This window comes from Bison bison, unplaced genomic scaffold (genome assembly GCF_000754665.1).
Source record: "Bison bison bison isolate TAMUID 2011002044 unplaced genomic scaffold, Bison_UMD1.0 scf7180017864182, whole genome shotgun sequence".
NCBI classification, from domain to species: domain Eukaryota; kingdom Metazoa; phylum Chordata; class Mammalia; order Artiodactyla; family Bovidae; genus Bison; species Bison bison.
In genome coordinates, this window is record NW_011494754.1 from 153,364 (window position 1) to 176,190 (window position 22,827).

General features: G+C 42.7%; 3 protein-coding genes across 4 annotated transcripts in view; 1 reads left to right on the forward strand and 2 right to left on the reverse strand.

Annotated features, from left to right (window-relative positions):
- Positions 1 to 22,827, reverse strand: part of LOC104991099 — a 63,559-nt gene that overhangs the window by 6,919 nt on the left and 33,813 nt on the right. The gene's annotated exons all lie outside the window — the stretch shown is intronic.
- HFE (hemochromatosis) lies at positions 1,254 to 10,376 on the reverse strand. Its single transcript, XM_010843445.1, has 6 exons — positions 10,101 to 10,376; positions 6,528 to 6,791; positions 5,799 to 6,098; positions 4,448 to 4,723; positions 4,202 to 4,315; positions 1,254 to 3,222 (listed from the first exon to the last, which is right to left on the reverse strand). Exons 1-6 carry the CDS (start codon positions 10,174 to 10,176, stop codon positions 3,182 to 3,184), a joined length of 1,071 nt encoding a protein of 356 aa, XP_010841747.1. The 5' UTR covers positions 10,177 to 10,376; the 3' UTR covers positions 1,254 to 3,181.
- LOC104991097 (histone H1.2) overlaps positions 22,336 to 22,827 on the forward strand; it is a 1,876-nt gene continuing 1,384 nt past the window's right edge. Inside the window, exon 1 of one of the 2 annotated variants that reach the window (XM_010843443.1) lies at positions 22,336 to 22,827. In XM_010843443.1, coding sequence (XP_010841745.1) covers positions 22,389 to 22,827 — 439 coding nt within the window. In that variant the 5' untranslated portion in view covers positions 22,336 to 22,388. The other variant, XM_010843444.1, reaches the window with a different exon arrangement.

The following is a 22,827-nucleotide window of genomic DNA, read 5'->3' on the forward strand; positions in this document are numbered from 1 at the left end:
TTTGCTGACCAAAGCCCATCTAGTCAAACATATGGTTTTCCAGTAGTCATGTATGGATGTGAGTTGGACCATAAAGAAAGCTGAGTGCTGAAGAATTGATGTTTTTGAACTGTGGTGTTGGAGAAGACTCTTGAGAGTCCCTTGGACTGCAAGTAGATCCAACCAGTCAATCCTAAAGGAAATCAATTCTGAATATTCATTGGAAGTGCTGATGCTGAAGCTGAAACTCCAATACTTTGGTCACCTGATGTGAAGAACTGACTCATTGGAAAAGACCCTGATGTTGGGAAAGATTGAAGGCAGGAGGAGAAGGGGATGACAGAGGATGAGATGGTTGTATGGCATCACCAACTCAGTGGACATGAGTTTGAGCAAGCTTGCAGAGTTGGTGATGGACAAGAAAACCTGGTGTGCTGCAGTCCATGGGGTCGCAATGAGTCGGACACGATTGAGCAACTGAACTGAACTGAACTGAACCGATCTGACTTCAAATGTAGCTGATCTTAAGAACTGATGAACAAGGCCAGAAAAATTAAGCTAAGAAACACTGAAAGAAAATGGAAATTTTATAATTGTGGTTATTTTTTAAAAATTAACAGGCTACAGTTAATAAATGTGTTACTGTGAAGAGTAGAATGTTTCTTGAAATTTTGTCCTATGTGAAACAAAAAGAACATAAAATAAACTGTTGCCTAATTAATTTTAGTATATCCTTAGTAAGGTAGGAAACAGTATGAGCAAGGAAGATTTTTGGCAGTCTGCTTTGAATATGGGAGGATATTTAAGGAGAAAGAATTTGTGCTTCCACCGTGGTTTGGAGGCAAAATGACCAATGTGTTACACTTTAGGTGATAATGTCTCTAGGGTAAAGAAAAACAATTAATTCAGCTACTATAATTTAATGAAAATAAAACATTAAAAAAATTAGAAGCAGTACGGTGATGGTGGTGGTTTAGTTGCTAAGTCATGTCAGACTCTTTTGACCCCATGGACTTGAGCCTGCCAGGCTTCTCTGTCCATGGGATTCTCCAGGCAAGAATACTGGAGTAGGTAGCCATTTCCTTCTCCAGGGGATCTTCCCAACCCAGGAATCAAACCCAGGTCTCCTGCCTTGCAGGCAGATTCTTTACCCACTGAGCTATGAGGGAAGATCCATGACCCCTTAGAAGCAGTATAAATGTCCCCAAAATAATTTAATGATGAAGTTGATTAAGTACATACATAAGATGGACAAATGCATCAGGAAAATCATGTACAGTTAATTATGTATTTATTAAAATCTACGCATTTGTTAATTTTATGTATTTTAATATGGCAATAATACTGAGAAGAAATACACAAACTGTTAATAGAGTTAGCTTTGGCTAATGGAAGGAAAGTTTCAATTCAACTCATTTTAAACTTTTCTGTAGTAAGCACAAATTCTGTGTACTTTTATCCACTTAACTTTCATAACCAGAAAAAAAGAAAAGTTTAAAATAGTTGAGATATTTGTGCCCAAATTTAGTACTTACCAAACAAACTTCTGTGCTGTATTTGGTCTGAGGCACCTGCCCTCCGACCTCCAAGACAGAGCCTTGAACATAGTTATGCCACCAGTTGTACATAGCAGCATGAAATAAACATGAGTTATTTGGTGTGTGTGTATATATACACACATATATATATGTGTATATATGTATATATTTCTATTTTCCCAGCTTTAATATGAGAGGAGTTGCTCCAGTTTACGGAGGGAAATGCCTACACCCTAGTGGCCCTGATTGGAGCAGGACTGTGAGGTCCAACACAGTAACTAACCAACCCTCCCAATCTCAATCCCGTGAGTGCTGCCAGACAGAGCTGGCCAGTGTGGCAATGGAGAAGTTAGCAGTCACATTCCAGGGTTCTTCCTTCAGGAACTTTGAAAGGAAACATGGCCGAGATTGGTTTTTGATGTTTTTCCCTTCACTTGAATCAAAGTCACTGAGTATACAGACAATGAGATAAGAGAAGAGCCATCTCCACAGCCATCTCCTTCTTTCCCCACTTAGTCCAAGTATCTGATCATCTGAATGCAGGAGCAAGGAGCTGGATCAAAGAGCCAGCCTGACTGAGCTTGACACCTATCTCTGTCCCTGGCAAGCTGTGAGATACTCTATATTAAATTTCACTTTCTTCATCTTTAAAAAAAAGAGGGGGGAAAATAGTACTGATGTCAAAGACCTATTGTAAGAACTATATGAGATAATACATGTAAATGGGCACTCAGAGAACTAAGTCTGGCACCACGTAAGAGCTTTTAAAATGTCAGCCATCTTATCCTTATCATCATCATCTTAATTATCATTTTCATTATCAGAACAAGGAGATGGTGTGAGCAGGGATCAAATCCTGTGCTACTTCAAGTCTGGCATACAGAAGAGGTATTGCAAAAGTGCAGGTGTCATTAATCTAAGGAATCCCACATGGCACCTTTGCTCGAATTAAAAAAAGATATCCTTCCCCAAGACACTTCCCACCCATTTTAGAGAAGACTATCCTAATAGGCACAAACATCCAGGAAAGGATGCCTCTTCTAGAAAAGGTGTCTCCTCGGGTTGTGCAGTGCACAGCCTTCACAGCTGTACGATAGTCCAGATCTCCTTCTGATGGAAGAGACCACAGGGCTTGGTGACAGGTGAGTTCTCAATAACAGAGGAAGGGTTAAAAGGAAACTTGAATGGGTCTAGGAATTGCCTGGATGTGTGTGCCAAATTCTGATAGAGGCATTAGAGTGTATGACCTAAGGAGAAGGTTCAAGCTATTCTCAGAGGTTTAAAGGAATCACGAGCAACCCTCCCCCACTACCCCCACCCCCAGATTTAAGGAACCTCGTTCCACAGTTAGGAGATGAGATGATGTAGGTGTACGAAGTCTGAGGTGATGCAGGAAATCAATGTAGGTTCTAAATGTAGCCTGGGATTCAGGAAAGCCGCTTCTGGGGCAGAAGTCACAGCTGGGGCCGTTTAACAAGCAGGAACTCAGAAACCTAGATGGTGAACTTTTCAAGAGTGAACAAGGAAGGTTAAGAGCAGATAGTTCCTGAGACAGTTCCCATTTCTTAGCTCCAATTGTCCTGAGCATGAAGAATGCCACAAGGCCACGTGCTCCCTGAGTCTTGAGTTCTGTCTCCGCCCCATAAGGGTCTGCAGGCTGCCCTTCATTCACATTCGGCTAAGGCATAGTTGACAGCGGCTCCTCCTGCAAAGACATGTCCAGGAAACAGGCGTCACAGACTTTGGATCCTCCCCTGACCCCTCATCCACTCATGTCAACTCTGACCATCCTCTTTCCAAGGAACCCCTGGATTTCAGGCACCATAATCTCTCATCTGCAAATGCTGAGTCTCCTTGCCTAACTGGTCCCCTTGCCTCCCATCTCACTTCCTAACAACTCACTCTCCATACCATGGAGATTGGATCCTCCTTTGCTGATTTAAGTTCCTGCATTGACCCTTTCCACCCACACCCCCATAAGAACCCAAAGGCCCACAAGGTTCTGCAGGAGCTGGCTTCTGTCTACCCCTTTTTTCCCTGCACCACAGATGTTCAGGAAGTAGAAATGCAGACTGATAAGTATGTAAAGTCAAGGGTCAAATTGATGATAATTTCTCACTCCCCAGCATCTGTCACTCTCTCCCATGTGCTCGGTTGCTTCATTTGCACAGAGCTCCCCTCATCCTCAACATTACCTAAAGAAATTCTACTTCTTCAAGATCCAGAAGCTATGGTTGATCCGCAGATGAATGTGGTCCTCCCTTCCCTTGACCCCACCAAGAACATTTGCTTCATAGGACCGTCAGGGGTCTTTAACTGCATTTACCTGTTTCAGGGATTTCATTTCCTACTAGACTTGAGTTCTGAGAATAGCAATGGTGACTTAACCTCAGAGAACCTGCACTACCTTAAACAGCCCTTTGCCAAATAATAGGCGCTCAACAGATGTCTGTTGAAATAGGAGCTTTCATTCTGAGGAGCTTTCATTCTGAGAGAAATCAGATTGGAAATCAGCAAGAAATTCCTGCTCCCAGGGAGGTGCCAGGGTTCCCAAAGAAAAAAGAAGAGAGGGCTTCTCATGGATGCCAAATCCTCTTTGCCTCCACCTGCCACACTTTCTGCAGGAAGATGAGAGTGTCCTGGGCGCCATGGTGCTAAGAGGCTTCCTCCTTCTTCCTACTCACTCGAAGACTGCCGTCTCTTTAAGATTCTGAACAAAATTCCAATAAGGAAGATGATGACGCAAACAGCAATCCCACTGAGGATTCCAGTGACCAGGGTGCCAGACAGTGAGGGCTCTAAAACAGCAAAAGCAAATGAAAGCCCATGACGCTGCCCCCAGCCCAGAGCAGACCCTCCCCTGACTGCCCTGTTGACCAACCCCAGCCCGCCCACACCAGGTTTTCTCAGCCCCTGCCTCTCATCCATACCCCAGGTGGCAGTGAGGGGCTGATCCAGGCCTGGGTGCTCCACTTGGCAGCTGTATCTCTGCTCTTCCCCAGGGAGCATGGCCAAGGCCACCCAGGCCTGGTAGGTCCCGTCCCCATTGGGCAACACATCCTCTGGCTTAATCTCCTTGGCATCCAGGAACTGCTTGTCCTTCAGCCACCTAATGGTGATGTTCTGGGGGTAGAAGTTCAGAGCCCGACACCGAAGAGTAGTCAGTGAAGAGGTCACGTGATGAGTCACTTTCACCAAAGGAGGCACTGGACAGGAAGAAGGGAGGATCTGGAGAGGGACTCTTCCTACCCATGCCAGGAAGACCAGAACATTCACTTCCTTTCTTTACCACTTTCACTTCCCTTTCCCTACAGATTGGAGGAAGGAGTCACCCTGTGCAGACAGAGCAAGCTGTAGGAAAGACACACCACCATTTTGTGTCCTAAAATACGTTACATGATTCAGTTCTGATGTGGGTCAGTCAGTCATAGCAGCCTGTTCTCCAGTCCCACATGGAAATATGCATACCTGTTGCCCATGTGCTATATTCTTTGTTAATACTTTAAGTTGAATCAAATGAAACTGCCCCTTGTGTGTGCATGTTAAGTCACTTCAGTCTTGTCTGACTCTTTGGGACCCTATGGACTGTAGCCCACCAGGCTCCTCTGTCCATGGGATTCTCCAGGCAAGAATACTGGAGTGGGTTGCCACGCCCTCCTTCAGGGGATCTTCCCAACCCAGGGACTGAACCCATATCTCTTATATCTCCTGCATTGGCAAGTGGATTCTTTACCATCAGTGCCATTTGGGAAGCCTGAAATTGCCCCTTATGAGGATCAAAACTGATTGAATACGTACTCTCGGTAATTTCACCTGGTTCAACCTGATAAATATTCTTGTAGGAAGGGGTCTTGTCAGATAGTCAGCCTTCATGACTACTAGTATGTTCTGTGAAAGTAGCTTTGACCCCTTAAGATTGTGCTACTCTGACCAGTTGCCTCATTAGGTAATTTCTTGCCTTGGTATTCATTCATATGAAAATTGGCATCTCTGAATCACTAAAGGTTACAAATGGGCATAGGGTTCTTGGTTAAATTGAGAGAAAAATCACAGTTACTTCTTTAGCTATGTGCATGGAAAAAAATTAAAATCATGACTCACATCTCAACTGTAAGGGGGAAACCTCAGAGCTAGAGACCTCGAGGTGGAAAACTCAGACCTCAGTTCCTTCCCAGGAAGTCACACAATATCGGCCATCTCTGAAACCCCAGCTGGGGATCCTGTACCCTGTACCCTGCCTCCACTCCTTCACGAGAGGGCCAGAGAGTGCTCCCGCCGTACCTTGCTGCTCCAGAGGCCCTCTCCCCAGCTCCAGCAAATGCAGCAGCTGCTCGGGGCAATCCCGATCCAGGTAGGCCCTGTTCTGCTTGGCCCGAATCTTGTTCACTTCCCACTCCAGCTTGGTGACTTGGGCCCTGGGCTCTGCTGCTCTCCAATCCAGTGTCTCAGGCCGGAATTCAAGATGGTCCTGCCCATCGTACCCGTACTTCCAGAACCCTCTGGTGCTGTTGTCCTCTTGCAACTCACAGCCCAGGATCACCTGCAGGGTGTGGGACTCTGGCAACGCCCCCAGCTTCGTTACTGAAACCAAAGGAGCAGGTCCCTGTTTCTGCCATTGTGTGTGTGTTAGTCGCTCAGTCGTGTCTGACTCTTCGCGACGACCCTACGGACTGTAGCCTGCCAGGCTCCTGTGTCCATGGGATTCTCCAGGCAAGAATACTGGAGTGGGTTGCCATTTCCTTCTCCAGGAGATCTTCCCAGCCCAGGAATCGAACCCAGGTCTTCCACATTGCAGGTGGATTCTTTACCATCTGGACCACCAAGGAAGCCCTTACAGGGATTACAGGAACCATTACAAGGACTGAACAACCTCAGGAAGCAAACACTTGCCCTCTTCTCTGCCCCCCAGGACCTCAAATAGCCAGGATCTCAAACCTCCCTCAAGATGCATCTGTGAAGCAGGGACACACCCCGCCCACCTTGGGAAGGTGAGGCCCGCTCTTCACGCACCCTTGCTTTGGTTGTGGTTGTCCATGATCGTCCAGAAGTCCACGATGAACATGTGGTCCCAGCCTTTCAGATTCTGACTCAGCTGCAGCCACAGCTGGCTGGTGGCCCTGCCCCAGAGCCATGGGGCGCGCCGCTCTGCACGGCGACTCTCATGATCATAGGACACGAACAGCTGGTCATCCACGTAGCCCAAAGCCTCAAACAGGGGCAGCCCGAGGTCTGGTTTGGAGGCGCCCATGAAGAGGAAGCGCAGGGAGTGTGACCCTGGGGAGAGGGCAACAGGACACATAGGAGACTGGGAGTCCACACACGGTCTGAATCTACTCGAACCAGCTGTGTCTGGTCCCACCCTGTGAAAGTGGGTGGTGCCCTCCCTCTCCATGACCCTTTTTCCCCAAGACCCTCCTTGTGCCATGTGGGCTGGACCCCCTTTCAGCCCCCAGCCCCTGACCCAGAACTCACAATTCCAGCAGCCTCCCCTTGGGGACAACAGATTTTAGAAAATCCCAAGACGTGTCTAGCTAGGGCAGTTGAGCTCAGGAGTTGGTGCTCAGACCCAATTAGATCCAAGTCCAGAGGAATTATTGTCCAGCTTTTATCATTGCTTCCATCTCTAAACCCTTTCTTGTGTACAGACAGACCTCTTTTTTTTTTTTTTTTTTGCCCTTTGAAGCTAATGTGTTTTTTTACAAATTGGTTTTTGGCAACCCCACGTCAAGCAGGTCTATTGGTACCACTTTTCCAACAGCCTTTGCTCACTTTTATATCTCTGTGTCACATTTTGGTAATTCTCACAAGATTTCCCACATTTTCATTATTGTTCTATTTGTTATGGTGATCTGTGATCAGTGATCTTTGGTGTTACTATTATAAAAAGATTTTGACTCTCTGAAGGTTCAGATTATGGCTAACACTTTTTAGCAATACTTTTTTAAAAATTAAAGTACATATTTTTTTAAGACAATTCAGTTGTACACTTAACAGCATACAGTGTAGTAAACACAACTTGGGCATGTACTGGGAAACCGAAAACTTTGTCTGAGTTGTTATCTTATGACGTTCCCTTTAATGTGGTTGTCTGAAACTGAACCCACAATATCTCTGAGGTCTGCCTATAAATGTTTGCTGTTAAATGCTGGCAAATGTGCTGATAAATAGCTCAGGGTATCTTTCAGCATCAAAATAGTTCCAAATCAAATGCAAATGTGAAAAAAACACCCAGAAAGCCCAAAGGGACAGGCCTTGGGCAGGTGTGAGTTTTCTTATGCATTCCCTTAATTCTAGATGGGGGAGTTCAGTGTGTATCCTCGATGCCTAGAACAGTGTCTGGCATGTAGTCGAAGCTTAATACATACTTGTTGGATGACTAAATGCCAAGTTCTAGATTTCGATCTCTGACCCTGAACTCTAGATTCTTACTCTCCAACTCTTCCTATATGATACCACCAGTTGGATGACTCATTGGAATTTCAAACTTGAACAAGTCTAAAATCAGGCTCTTGGTTGCCCCCAAACTGCTCTTTCTTCTACCTTCACCACCTTGGAAATGACACCACCGATCCCCCTGTTGCTGAGGCTGATAAAATAAAGATAAAATAATAATAGAGCCACCTTGACTTTTCTCTATCATATGAACCTTCATAGATCCCTCAGCAACTTCCTTTAAAATAAATCCAGAATAGAGTTATTTCTCACCACCACCTCTGCTCCCACCCAGCCCAGTCCATCATCTCTTGCCTGTCTGCTTCACCCTGTTTTTTTTTTTTTTTTTTTTATCACTGCTCCCTTCATTCTGCTTTCCATAGAGCAGCCAGAGCAATCTTTTCAACAGTTATTCTTGATCACATCACTCCTGGTTTGGAGTCCACACTGCAACCTGTGAGGCCCTAGGGGACTCACCCATGGCTCCTTTGCTGAACCCATCACCTGTTCTGGGCCTCCGGAGCCCTTGCTCTTTCTTCAATCAGGATATTTATTTTCTTAGGGACATCTGGCAACACCTGGGGACGTTTTTGGTTGTCACGACCAGGGAGTGTACTAACATCCAGTACGTAAAGGACAGTGACCCTGCTAAATGTCCTACAGTACACATGACAGTCCCCACAACAAAAAATGTCAATGAGTGCTGACGTTGCAAATCCTTGCCAGGTCCCCCTAGCCTGTCTGGGAAGCGCTGCTCCCAATGAACATCACCCTTACTTACTTCAAGTCTCTGCTCAAACCCAGCTAGGGACAGTGGCCTACCCTGACCTCCTCGCTTCACAGGTTACCCTGATGCTCTCTATCCCTTTGTGTATTGTCATCCCTATCTACTCAAAGGCAAAGCATCGACTCGACTTGGCTCCCTGCTCTTGATATACTTGTAGTCAGTGAAGACTTTCCTTCATCAGACTTTATGATTTAACCTCTACTGCAGAGTAACTTTTAAGAATTGCAACTATGAAGAGCCCTGGGTAACACTGACAAAGGTACTGGTGAGCAGGTCTTATTTTGTTCTCATCATCTATAAAGTATGGATACATATACGACCTACCCTCCAAGTGTGGTTGGGTCAATGTATAAAGCATCCAGAGCTGTGCCAGACAACGGTGAGGTCAAACACTGTCAGCCAAGATTACAACCAGTAGTAGGTACTTCATGTCAGAAAACCAGACTATCTAAATTCTTTGTAACCTGGGGAAAGGATTTAACCTGAAGTTGTTAACCACTAATAAAATCAAGATATGAATAGTTCCTACCGCCCGAAGGCTGAGTAGAGTCAAACCAGATCACAGATAGGAAGGTGATTTAAAATTTAAATGTCTTACATGCTAACTATCATCTCTTTGGCCTCCTTTATATACAATACTATTAACATTGCAAATTAACAACCCCAGGCTGAAAAGAACAGTGAGAATCAGTTCAAAAGTTCAAAAATATCAGGCAGGTTATTTTTCCAGGCAAAAGAACAGTCCCCAAGAGTAAGGCCTCTGGCCGAACTCTCAAGAACCTCCTATCCTCAGTCTGTGCCAGAGGTTCGGAAATGGAAACCCGGCGGCCTTCACTGTGTGTTTACTCCCAGCCCTTAGAGCCCCCGGGTGTGGAAACACCGGAGGGGGCACTCCGGCCAAGGTCGTCCTCGGTGAGAAGAACTTCCTGTTTGGGGCGGGATCGGCGGTGAAAGGACACAACCGAAGTGCGTGCCTGCTAAGTCGCTTCGGTTAACAGCAGAAACAAGAAAACCGAGATCGGAGGCCAAGGACCCCTAATCCTAGCTCGACCTCAATGAGAGATTTCTATTCTAAAAGCGTCCAAGCTGGGAGAAGGAGTAGGTGGTTCCGAGCGCCAAGCCGTGGCAGCAAGGACAGAGAGTGGGCGGGGAGTGGGAGGTCAAGGTCTTGGGACGGGAGGTCCCCTAACCCCATCTGCACTTTCTGTGGCCCGCATGCCCCCCGGGAAAAGCTGGGGGAGGGCACCGCGCACAGGGCTGAGCAGTCGTTCGGAGCTTAGCGAACTCCCAAGCTCTAAGAAAAGCTAGTTTCGATTTTGCCTCCCCCGCCGCGCCCCTCTAGCGCCCGCAGCCCCCGGACTCACGCGGCGGTCGCCCCTGCGTGGCCGCCGTCCGCAGGAGGATCAAGAGGAGAAGCGCCGGCCGGGCTCGCGGGCCCATTTTCCCGGCTCGGACCGCGCGTCCTGGCGCTTTTCAGCCGCTTGAGTAGGGCGGGGAAACGGGGATGATCCAAGAAGTCACCCTGGAGCCATTGCCGAGGCTCTGGGGATCCCAGATGAAACTTCCTGGCCAGTGGGATCCTTTTCCGGGGCTGCTGCTGAAAAGAAATGGGTCTCCGGCGCTAGAACTCTCTGTCCTGAAACCCAGAGTACCTGCTTGGGAAACACTCGGTCACACAACTGTCTCTTTGGTTTTTTAAATCCCGAGAGGATGCTGATTGAGAATATATTTAATGATTTTATGATCTAAATATTTACCATTTAAATATTGAATAACTTGAATATTCAGGTGCACATTTTCAAAATTTTTAAGTTCAACTTGCCAATCTTGATATTCAACTTACGAATATTTTTTGCATAAAAACTTCATTTTATTCTTTCATCAGAATTTAGTTAAATCATAAACTTAATAGATTAGAGCCTATCTATTGCCGTATCTTTCATAGCTTTTATAGTTACATTTCATGAACTGCTCATTGGAATCCTCTGGAGAATCGTAAAACCTGTAGATGTTCTCCTATAGCCCCCGGACACCCATTTAATTACTGTGCAATGCCACCAGGGCACTGGGATTTTAAACAACCCCCTCCCCCACCCCAACACAACAAAGTTTGAGAACTACTGTCTTAGACTTTTCAAAAGAATATTAAAAAATATTTAGGAAAAAGGATTTTCCTAAAACCTTTAAATACCTGGTAAATACAGTGATACCTTTAAAAGCACGTATGCAAATTTTTGCCATCCAAGAAAAAATTCAAACTTAGAAATTTTGGAAAGTATGGGGATATGAAATAGGGTGGAGAAAATGTTGAACATTGATGATGAGTACATGGGAGTTGACTGTACAATTTTTTTTTTCCCTAGGTGACAGCTTTACGGACATAAAATTCACTTACATACAATTCATCCATTTAAAGTTTAAAATTCTAAGGCTTTAGTATATTCATAAAGGTGAGCAACCATATCACAATCAATTTAGGACATTTTTCATCCCCTCCACAAAGAAACCTTTCAGTAGTACCTTTTAGTCATCATCTCCAAATTCCACCACCCGCACCCCCCCCCAACCAGTCTCTAATCTACTGTTAAAAAACAAAATTCAGCACAGTAAATTTTAAATATTGAATTGACTTTATTGAATGATTCATGAGTCAGGCAACATACCATCTAGTAAATTGAGGAGAGCTCCAAAGAACTACAGAAAAGGAAAAATGTATCTTTACTATGGCCTTTTTCTGGCTTCTCAGAACCTCCATCTGCTCATCTGTGAAATGGGGATAATAAACTCTGATCATCAAATGATACTCTACATGAATGAAATTTTACAGCTTTTAATAGATAATGACACTCCTAGAGGGTAATAATAACAGATCTGACAGATTAGGAACAAACTATTTTGGTTTAGAGTGCCATCAGAACGAATGACATAGCATAATGAAGTGTCTCATTTGCAAAGAGTTTGAGGCCAATGCAACGACTATTTTTGTCAATTGTTATCTTTCAGCTCTTCCAAGAGCCTTTGAAACTTTAAGGGAGAAAATGTCCTCTATATTTAATATCTACCAGTGAAAACTGTCCATATATATTGTTTTCATTACCGATGAGAAAAACAACAAAGTCTACTCTTGCTCACTTTAGTACAGTTTTTGTAAACTACCCTATTATATCTTATTTCTGATGAGTATATGTGTGTGCCATAGGGGCACATACAATCTGTAAGGCAAAGTTATATTGCAAGCCACTTGAACTCTCTGTCTCAATTTTCTTGTTTTGTAAAGAGGTGGTGATAATAGCTACTCCACAAAATGATACTTAGAATTAAGTTTAAGAAACCCCCAAGTTGATAAATGAAGCCCTCAACAAAGTTCCTGGCAAATAATCAGGGCTAAATTATATTTATTATTATTGCCTGTCCAAATATAATATTAATATCATCAATGACCTTTTTTTTTTTACCTGAGGATGCTGCTCCCTACCAGGTGACAGATCAGTATCCTCTTGCAGATTGTCTATATTGTGGTTAATGGTTATTCCACAATTAATAATAGTTTTAGAAGATAAAACATGTGCAGTCTCTTTAGGTCTCTGGATTCTGGGTACTTTTCTTAGGCCATGCTACACAGCATGTGGAATCTTAGGTCCCCGACCTGGGATGCAACTCATGCCCCTTGCATTGCAAGTGTGGAGTCTTAACCACTGGACAGACTGGAAGTCCCTGGGGTTCTTATGCCTAGTTTGCTGCTCACATTTAAGACACAATTAAAGTGGCTTCTCCCCAAGGTTTCTACTCCCATGATAGGATAAAATTGGCCATTTCCTCCATTTGTCTCTACAGTATACTAACAGATGTAAAACATTTCTATCCATTCTCTTCTCCTATATTTTCCCCTTTATTCTAAACTGTATGTACAATGGGGGTAGTTATGTGTGCGTTTCCTCCTTATTAATTGTTAAAAAAGTGAATGAATCAAGCACTTGTTTCTAGTACGTTTGATAATGTTTTCCTCTTTATAGAGTATTGACTCCAAAGGGCCTATTGGCCAACCTAGTGCTTGACTACTCTGGGTACTTAGTCCACTCTCACAGCCTCTCAATACTGTCACGTCATTTGTAGGTAATAATCATTTCTGTCCATCAAGAGACTATAAGAATGAGTTTGAAATTTTCTGAGTAATATGTCAACCCAAAATTAATGATTGATGACTTAGCCAGGCAGCCAGGAGCATCAGCTGTCCATCAAGGGCAGTGTGAATTTGGAGCATCATCTAGTGTCTATTGGAGTCAATGACATCCCATAGTAAATGCTTTGGGCAAAGAAGGGCTGAGGCCGGAGCAAACTCACTTATTAAAGGTTTAATTGGACTTTTATACAACTTACACTTTAGGGCAGTCCACTTCTTGAGGCTTTGTTTGGGGCATGTGTGTTACACTGAAGGTGCTGGGTTGTTCTTAAGCACATTGCTAAGTCACAAGCCCTCTACATCATTTTATCCTTATTAGTACATAGTGTAATAAGTTTGTTACTGCAATTATTATTATCACCATCATTATCATAATTGATAACCCTTAACCGGGAGAGTTCCAGTGTTACTATCTTTGCACAATAGTATTTGTTGTTGTTGTTTTTTTCCCTGTCATCCTCCTCATTGGTCATTTTTACTTTAAAAATATAAAGAAAAGTAATTTAGCATTTTAAAAATTGCTTTTATAAGGGTCTAGGGTTAACTTCCAGCATCAAGTAAAATTGATGTTTCCTCCTTTTCATGTTCACTCTCTTACCACATCTGACATATTCTATTTTTTGGGGGGGGGGGGTCTCCAGCTTCCAAATTCCACTCTAAGGGTAGAGCCCGTCTTATTTATTTTCTTATTTCCCCAAATCCAAATGGGATTATTGATTCCTTCCTTATTCTTGCCTGCCTGTAGACCTGCTGAGGTCTTGGGACTAACCAGTGGTATCAGGATGATCATTTGTAAAGAAAAAGAGGAATAAAAATTTCTGTTCACTGAGACAGAAAGGTGTTATCACTGACTGATTGACTTCTCTTGCTCAGTCTTGTCTGATTTTTTGTGACCCCCGTGGACTAGCCCACCTTCTATGGACAGAGAATTTTCCAGGCAAGAATACTGGAGTGGGTTGTCATTTCCATCTCCAAGGGTTCTTTCTTACCTAGGGACTGAACCTTGGTCTCCTGACAGGCGAATTCTTTACTACTGTCATCTGGAAAGCCCAAATTTATCAGGAGAAGTTAATAATTACCTAAGGGACTGGGGAAAGTATAACATGCTGCTGCTACTGCTGAGTCACTTCAGTTATGTCCGACTCTGTGCGACCCCATAGACGGCAGCCCACCAGGCCCCGCAGTCCCTGGGATTCTCTAGACAAGAACACTGGAGTGGGTTGCCATTTCCTCCTCCAATGCATGAAAGTGAAAAGTGAAAGTGAAGTCGCTCAGTCGTGTCCGACTCTTAGCAACCCCATGGACTGCAGCCCACCAGGCTCCTCCGGCCATGGGATTTTCCAGGCAAGAGTACTGGAGTGGGGTGCCATTGCCTTCTCCAAAGTATAACATACCAGGCACCAAATTAAACTTTGGTTGGTTTGGATTGCCACCTAGTGTCCATCAGAACAGACAGCATGATGTATTGTAAACACTTGATTCTACCCAAAAGGTATGATATTCATGCAGAATTAGTTGCAGGGGTGAAAATGTTTTCTAATTAAAACTCATTAAACAGACTAGTAAGTAAGTAAAAGTTGTGGGTGTATTTTAATTTTATGTACTTTGTAATAGAAAAGCAAAAGTCTTTGACTTTAGTTCAATTGATATTTGTGTGTGTGAGTGCGTGTGTGTGTGTGTTCAGGGTACGTGAGTTATAATCAGTCTGCAGGGCTGTCCTAGGAGAAATCTGAATTCTCAATTTCTGTTTCCTTATTGGTAAAGCAATAACAATTGTAATGGTACTCATTTAGGAGAAGGCAATGGCAACCCACTCCAGTACTCTTGCCTGGAAAATCCCATGGACGGAGGAGCCTGGTAGGCTGCAGTCCATGGGGTCGCACAGAGTCGGCCACGACTGAAGCGACTTAGCAGTAGGATGGTGGTGAAGACAGAATGAAAATAGTGCATATAATGCCTGATGCATAGAAAGTGTTCGGTTAACTGTTATCTTTATTAGTATTATTGACACCTTTGAACAAACAGTGAAGAATGGTGCCATGCTGGGTTTATAAGAATGTATGTATAACTTTTAAAATAATTTTTTAAAATATATGTGTATAAAAATTTTGGTACTCACAAGGCAGCACTCTTCTTAGAACTATATAAACATTAACTCATCAATTCTTATAGCAACCTATAAAACAGGTACTATTATTGCCACTTTATAGATGACAACTGAGAAAACTGAGGCATAGAGGAGTTAATAAACTTATCTAATGGCAATATTGAATTTGAACTCTGGCATTCCAGTATTGAGCTAGTGCTTTTGATAAATATATTATGCTAGCTTTGTATTTTTCCTGAAATATTTTATAAAATTAAAAGGAAAATATAAAAGTGCTACTACATTAACCATGAGAAGTATAAGAAATCTATGTATTAACTGAAACCTTCTCTCAGTCATGTCTGACTCGTTGTGACCCCATGGACAGTAGCCCACCAGGCTCCTCTCTGTCCATGGGATTCTCCAGGCAAGAATACTGGAGTGGGTAGCCATTCCCTTCTCCAGGGAATCTTCCTGACATAGGAATCAAACCTGGATCTTCTGTATCCCAGGCAGGTTTTTTACTATCTGAGCCACCAGGGAAGCCCAACAAATTCTTCGATAATGTAATTCTGTAAGAATCTGGTTCCATCCAGAAGTCTTAACTTAAGAAGGTTTAGGTGAGTTCAGTAGTAAAAACTGAAGGGTGTTGATACCTTGGTCCCTCTTCAGTACTGACAACATGCAGTTTTCCCTGACAGCTCTGCCTGCCTGCTTGACCTTGAAAGTATGCACACACTTAAGATGGGAAATGCAGGGAGGAGAGACTGTGTGTCTCGAGTTCTGGGCAAGGAATGAGCTCCAAGAACAGCAACTCAGTGGGGTAGATTCTGAGTGGCTGTGTTGATCCTGCTTTATGTTCTTCCCTATCACTCCCCAACACATATCTTCCTTCTCTGATGGGCAAGCTAGCTTCTCTTCTTATTACAGTTTCTTCTTGAGGTATTCTTTGGGCTAGTTCCTAGGTCCAGTGACCTTTCAGAAGCTACCCGGGGAAGTTTACATAACTGGAAAGACAGAACCAACTTGTTGGACTTGGTCTACTCTTATCCACTCGTCCAAATTAAGGTGCATTATCAACTATCTTAAGGTCACCTCAAAACAGGAGGCTCCCATGGGATAAGAATGTAATGGAAATAAAAATCAAATAAGAGGCTACTATGTGCTCAGCCCAGTCCCAGGAAGTGTATGTGCATTATCTAATTTAACCCTCACTACATTCCTGGGACAAGGGGGTAGTGGGGGGTGTTACAGAGGACGAAATGAAAGTGGGGAAAACCTGAGGACTTGGCAGGATCCCCGAGTTTGTGAATGGGGGAACTAGTATTGAAAAGAAGTGTGTGGACCCCAAAGCTGCTGTCTTTCCCTCTGCTCTCTTTCGTTAACAGTTTGACTGTGTTCTCCACCTTCAGGCAGCCTTACAAGTCTCAGGTTAGCCTGGGGCTGCCAGGATTTTGAATGAGGTAGAGAATGAGGAACTTTTTATGAGTTGACCTACTACACATATTACATATACATTTATAACACATTTATATTTACAACATACTATACATATAGCTGGAGAAGGAAATGGCAACCCACTCCAGTGTTCTTGCCTGGAGAATCCCAGGGACGGGGGAGCCTGGTGGGCTGCTGTCTATGGGGTCGCACAGAGTCGGACACGACTGATGCGACTTAGCAGCAGCATACATATAGCAATACATATTATGACACATAATATACACATTTATAATACAATGTTATATACATATAGCATTACATATTATAAATTTCATATACAAACCCATATATAGTATATATGAATTATATGTACTATATAGAGATTTATATATGAAATACACAGTAGTATATATTTAGTGGGCTTCCCTGGTGGCTCAAATGGGAAACCCACTAAATACATATCATTTATATATACTGTATATGGATTTGTATATGAAATTTATAATGTGCAGTGCTCTATTATATATATTATATGTAACATTGTGTTGTAAATGTATATTTTTGTTGTCGTTTGGTCATTAAGTCGTGTCCAACTCTTTGCAATGCCATGGACTACAGCATACTTCCCTGTCCTTCACTATTTCCTGGAGTTTGCTCAAACTCATACCCATCGAGTCAGTAATGCCACCCAACCATCTTATTCTTTGTCACCCCCTTCTCCTCCTGCCCTCAATCTTTCCCAGCATCAGAGTCTTTTCCAATGAGTTGGCTCTTTGCATCAGGTGGTCAAAGTATTGGAACGTCAGCTTCAGCATCGGTCCTTCCAATGAATATTCAGTTAATTTTCTTTAGGATTGACTGGTTTGATCTCCTTGCAGTCCAAGGGACTCTTGAAAGTCTTCTCCAACACCACAGTTCACCATCGATCCTTTGGCTCTCAGCCTTCTTTGTAGTCCAACTCTCTATTATGTATTTAGTACTATGTATTTATACTATTATGTATTTTGTATATAAATCTCTATATAGTATGTATAGTATTATGTGAGTGAGTGAGTGAAAGTCACTCAGTTGGGTCTGACTCTTTGCGACTCCCTGGACAATAAGTAGCCTGCCAGGCTCCTCTGTCCATGGAATTCTCCAGGCAAAAATACTGGAGTGGGTTAACATTCCCTTCTCCAGGGGATCTTCCTGACCCAGGGATCAAACCCAGGTCTCCTGCATTGCAAGTAGACTCTTTACCATCTGAGCCACCAAGGTTTCCCCTCATAATATTATATAAATGAAAAGATTATATGATGTTTGTTAATTATATATAATTTTTCATACATATAATTAATTTTATTGGTAGTAAACATCATATAAATGTGAATTATTAAATTTAATACTCAGTTTTAATTTTTAAGTAGTAAATATCTACATATATAACTTACATTAACAAAACATTGGAGGTGGGTTACTAATTTTTAGGAATGGGAAGGGGTCTTGAAATCTAAATGTTTGAGAACCACTGTTCTAACCTGTTCTCTGATGTCTTAATTTCCCAATTGGATTGGTAAGTACTTGAAGGCAAAGTTATAACTGGCTCAAGAACACTCTTTGGTTTTATTCTTTTTTCTCACAGTGGTTTGTGTCTTTTATCAGACTTATCACACTGTATGATAATATGCTTGTCTGTGTCAGTCTCACCACATATAATTCCTTAAGACAGACACTTTGCTTGGCTGATCTCTGCCTTTATTATCTCTTCTGGTGTCCTTTCCTTAACAAGTGCTTAGTATATGAGAAAAGCTCGTACATGGCATAGTGATGAGATGGGAAATAAAAAGCAAAAGTATGTCCTAAGAAACCTACCAAAATTTGTATGTCCTTGTGTCCTCCAAAATAGTCATTGTATAAGGCCCTATGTTTATTCTGATTAAGGCTACTTCCCCATATGTATTTTCATCTTGTGCTTTATAATTGCTTTCATTAGCGGCCTAAACTGAGATACATCTTTCTGCTATTGATAAATCATTTTGAGTGTAGTTCTGACTTTTTGAAATCATTATAAAAGTTATTTGAAAACAAGCTTGAAGAATAAGGTGCCTATTAATGCCCTAGGTTTCTTGTGTCACTTTATGTGATTCTAACAGCATTTCCAAAATGGTAGGTAAATATATTTTCCAATGTAATGCTCCTTTTATAATACTCTCCATGTATTTATTGAGCTTCCACTATGTGCTTTACTATTATGGTTCTCTGTGGAGTGTATTTTGACAGTGTGCCAGGGAATAAGATACAGAATCTTTAGTCTCAGCCCAAAGTTTCCTTAGTGAGTCAGGAAAAAGCAGGTTTAATCACTCCCAGTTGGGGCTTACAACAAGCAGACAGAACTCTATTCTGGCAAAGTAGAAGGAGGAAGTGAAAGAAAAATCGATTGTCAGTCCCTGACCCATACACCTGTCCCAACCACTCCTTTCACTCTCCTTTGAATGCATCTTGCTGTTTGAGCCTCTCTCTCCAGCTCCATTTGCACTTGACAATCTGCTTTGCATCTTTTACTTTGTCCGTCAGCTTTCCAGATCTGAAGAAGATGAAACGAAATTAGCCAACTCATAATAGTCAGGATGTGTGTAAATACAAGTATACACAATTTATTGCAAGGCAGATATTTAACTCTGTCCTCAATTTGTGGCTGGCTATTTTGAAACCATCAATTTTGAGTGGAATGACCACACCCTTAATCTGAATTTTCCCTTGAGCTAATTTTAGTACGACTTTTTTTGATCACGGGCTTGTTCAATCTTATTGCAAAGCCTGAGACCTCCTGGAACATCTATAGGCTCTAAGGTCACTTTAAAGCAAATGGTCAAAAAATTTTGTATCTTCCCATCTTTTAGAATAGTTTCTAATGATTCAGAGCCTGTAGGACAAACTAACCAAGTGTCAAAGTATAATTTTCAAAACATGACTCTCATACAAAGACTGTGCATAGTGAGTTTGTACATGGGTCAAAGAATGATTTAAGTATTAATGACAGAACTAGCAGAATGACAAAGGCAGGTCAAAGCAGGATGCAGGAGAATGAAATATGTTCAGGGCAAGAAAGAATGCTGGAAAGCTGAAAGATCAGATACAAAATTGGTTAACGTCCTATTAGGCAATACAATCATAACTTTTGGGGTTATCTTTTCTACTAGAAAGAATTCACTTGCATCTCTACTATACAAAACCCTTATTAGTGTATCAATCTTCTATAAGGAAAGGTCTAATTTTATATACTCTGAGCCTAATCAAAAAGTAAATATTAAGTCAATGTTACCTTTTCTAAAGCCATGCTGTTCCATATGAAAGTTGTCAGTCATATGTGGTCATTGAGCACGTGTAATGAAGCTAATCTGCAAATTTACAAATGTAAAATACACACCAGAGTTTGAAGATTTACCCTATAAAAAAAGAATAGAAATGGTCTCATGTTTTTTGAAGTATCAATTACATATTGAAGTGATAGTAGTTTGGATATACTGAGTTAAATAATATACATTATAAAAGTTAAATCTACCTGTTTCTTCTTACTTTTTTCATTGTGACTGTTAGAAGGTTTAAAATTATGTGTGTGACTTACATATCCACATTTTATTTTATTCTATAACATGGCCTTAGAGCATTACATGAACCAGAAGTGGACTTGTGGAGAATTCTCTAATGCAGCTTGAAAAGACATGAAGACATATCTTTGTTTTTTACTTTTCTCAGTACTAGTTACAGGGATCTAGAGGAAAGTCTATGTGTTTTTCTGCCTCTGACCTGCACTATGTGGCCAGAAGGTTAGGAGCAAGAATTTGTGTGGCTGGTGTCTGGTTCTGGATTTTAGATTTGCATACAGAGATGTGATTTGATTGATTAAACCTGAGTAGTCATATCATAAAAGTGAATCACAATAATCAAATTTACAGGTTGCTGATTTCCAAAAACAAAATGAAAGTGGCTCAGTCCTGTCCAACTCTTTGCAATCCCATGGACTATACAGTCCATGGAATTCTCTAGGCCAGAATACTGGAGTGGGTAGACATTCCCTTCTCCAGGGGAATTTCTCAGCCCAGGGATCAAACTCAGGTTTCTGGCATTGCAGGTGGATTCTTTACCAGCTGAGCTACCAGGGAAGCCCGATTTGCAAAAAGGGACACCAATTTCTACTGAAGAGAAGTTCAGTGGCATAGTAATCAAGACTCTACATAGCTCTTTTCCTGCTCGTTATGCGCCCTTAGCTGAGTTTCAGATGAACAGGCGGTTCACTGCACATAGAATCAGAACAAATTGCATGTTCTTGTTTTATTTTTTTGCCAAAATATATTTGTATGATGAAGGTGCTTTAGTTGTTCATACACTTTCAATGATTTCTTACAATTCCTATGCCCAAGTCACACTGATGGATGGCAGGTCTAAAGTGATTTTCTATGGCTGCTAATTCACCCATCACTAATCTTATTAGGTTGCTAATTCCCAGAGGACATGACCAGTAGTAGACATAGTTTCCAAATGTTGAAAGAATGTTATTCAGTGAAATCATGGGGCTATCCTTAGTCTAAAAGAAGATGTCTCATGTTTCATTCATCATTGAACTTAATTTATCACATTTTTTGATTACCACATCTAAGACTGATGTCTTTAGTACATACTTCCATCTAGATGTAGTAGTATAGTGAACTTCAGAATAGAATACATACAGTCAGTTTTAGAGGGGATAAAAGGTGAGCTTATCAGCAAAAAGTGGTATAATAACTTATTTTTTCTAATTACTTTTCTCTATGTCTGTTTAAAATTTTGTCATTTCACGATTTCTATTTAAAATCTCTAGTTTATCTTAAAAGTCAAAAGTGTGTCTTGTCAGTTGCTTTATTTCCATCTATATCTTTGAGTTCCCAGTTAGAAAGTGTCCTGTGCCATGACATATGTTTAGATATTGTTACTGGAAGTAATCTAGAATTTTCGTGTGCTGCAATTCATTTCTTTAGTACAGCATACAAAAATAAATAAATGCTTGCTTTCTTTGAAAGCCGATCATCTAAATGTCCCTCACTGTTAAGTCTATTGAGGGTTATTTGTAGGCTTAAGAGGGTCTTCTTTCTTCCCTCATTATCCCTATTCTTGAGGGCCAGACCCCCCGCCTTGCACAACCCAGAGGGGAACCTGAGAGCTTTGAAAAAACAGCCCAATTTCTCGCCTTTGGAGAAGTGAAAAGAATGCCCCGCCCCCATCTATGAAAAGAGGGATTTGATAAAGTTTCAATGTCTTCAAATCAAAGATTTAAGTCTCTAACCCCCCATCACTCAGGACCCCCCAAGGCTTACGAACCCCCTCCCATCCCGCTCTAACAGCTTTGGACTGGTCCCAGAATCCTGGTCCCAGTCCACAGTTCCTGTGGGTCTGTACGCAGAATTCACAGAGGACCTGTGTTACTTCCCTTGCGAAGAAACAGAATTATGGTGAAAATTTAGGTGGAAACCATTTCGGTTTTGGTCCCAAAAGAAGAGAAGCATGTGCCCAACCACCCCTGAGAAAAAGAACTTTCAGGGGCAAAGGAGCGAACAGGTAATTTAGAAGAAAAACAGAAAGTGGTCTCCGACTGCCCAGGACTTCCCTAGGAGTTGGGGGAGTTCGGGACGTCTGGACGCGTAGTGTTTGTGATTGTGAACAAAATAAATGGAGAGCACGAAGCCTGAGGCTTCTCGGATCCTTTCCTGACCAAACTCGGGTGATTTGGTGTAGGGTATTTTAATATTTTCCCCCTTTTGTGAAGTAGAACAAACACAACTTGGGCGCATCGCGGCGGCTCAGAGCCTGCCAGCCAGGCGGGCGACCGGAGCACCAATCAGCGCGCGCCTGCGCTCTATATATACGGCGGCCCGGCCCAAGCGCAGCTTCATCGGCGCTTTGCCACTTGTACCCGAGTTCTAGATCTTCACCATGTCGGAGACTGCTCCTGCTGCTCCCGCTGCCGCACCTCCTGCGGAGAAGACCCCAGTCAAGAAGAAGGCTGCTAAAAAGCCGGCTGGGGCGCGCCGGAAGGCCTCCGGGCCCCCGGTGTCCGAGCTCATCACCAAGGCTGTCGCCGCCTCCAAGGAACGCAGCGGCGTGTCTTTAGCTGCGCTCAAGAAGGCACTGGCGGCCGCCGGCTACGATGTGGAGAAGAACAACAGCCGCATCAAGCTGGGTCTCAAGAGCTTGGTGAGCAAAGGCACCCTGGTGCAGACTAAGGGCACTGGGGCTTCTGGTTCTTTCAAGCTCAACAAGAAGGCAGCCACCGGGGAGGCCAAGCCCAAGGCGAAGAAGGCGGGTGCGGCCAAGCCCAAGAAGGCTGCCGGGGCGGCTAAGAAGACCAAGAAAGCTACGGGCGCGGCCACTC

Excerpts from the sequence above, each read along its gene's own strand:
- HFE (XM_010843445.1), bottom strand. The coding sequence starts at position 10,176 with ATGGGCCCGCGAGCCCGGCCGGCGCTTCTCCTCTTGATCCTCCTGCGG. Across the intron at positions 6,099-6,527 it reads CAACCACAACCAAAGCAAGG|TAACGAAGCTGGGGGCGTTG; the intron begins GTGCGTGAAGAG and ends CTTTGGTTTCAG. Across the intron at positions 4,724-5,798 it reads AGGGCCTCTGGAGCAGCAAG|TGCCTCCTTTGGTGAAAGTG; the intron begins GTACGGCGGGAG and ends CTTCCTGTCCAG.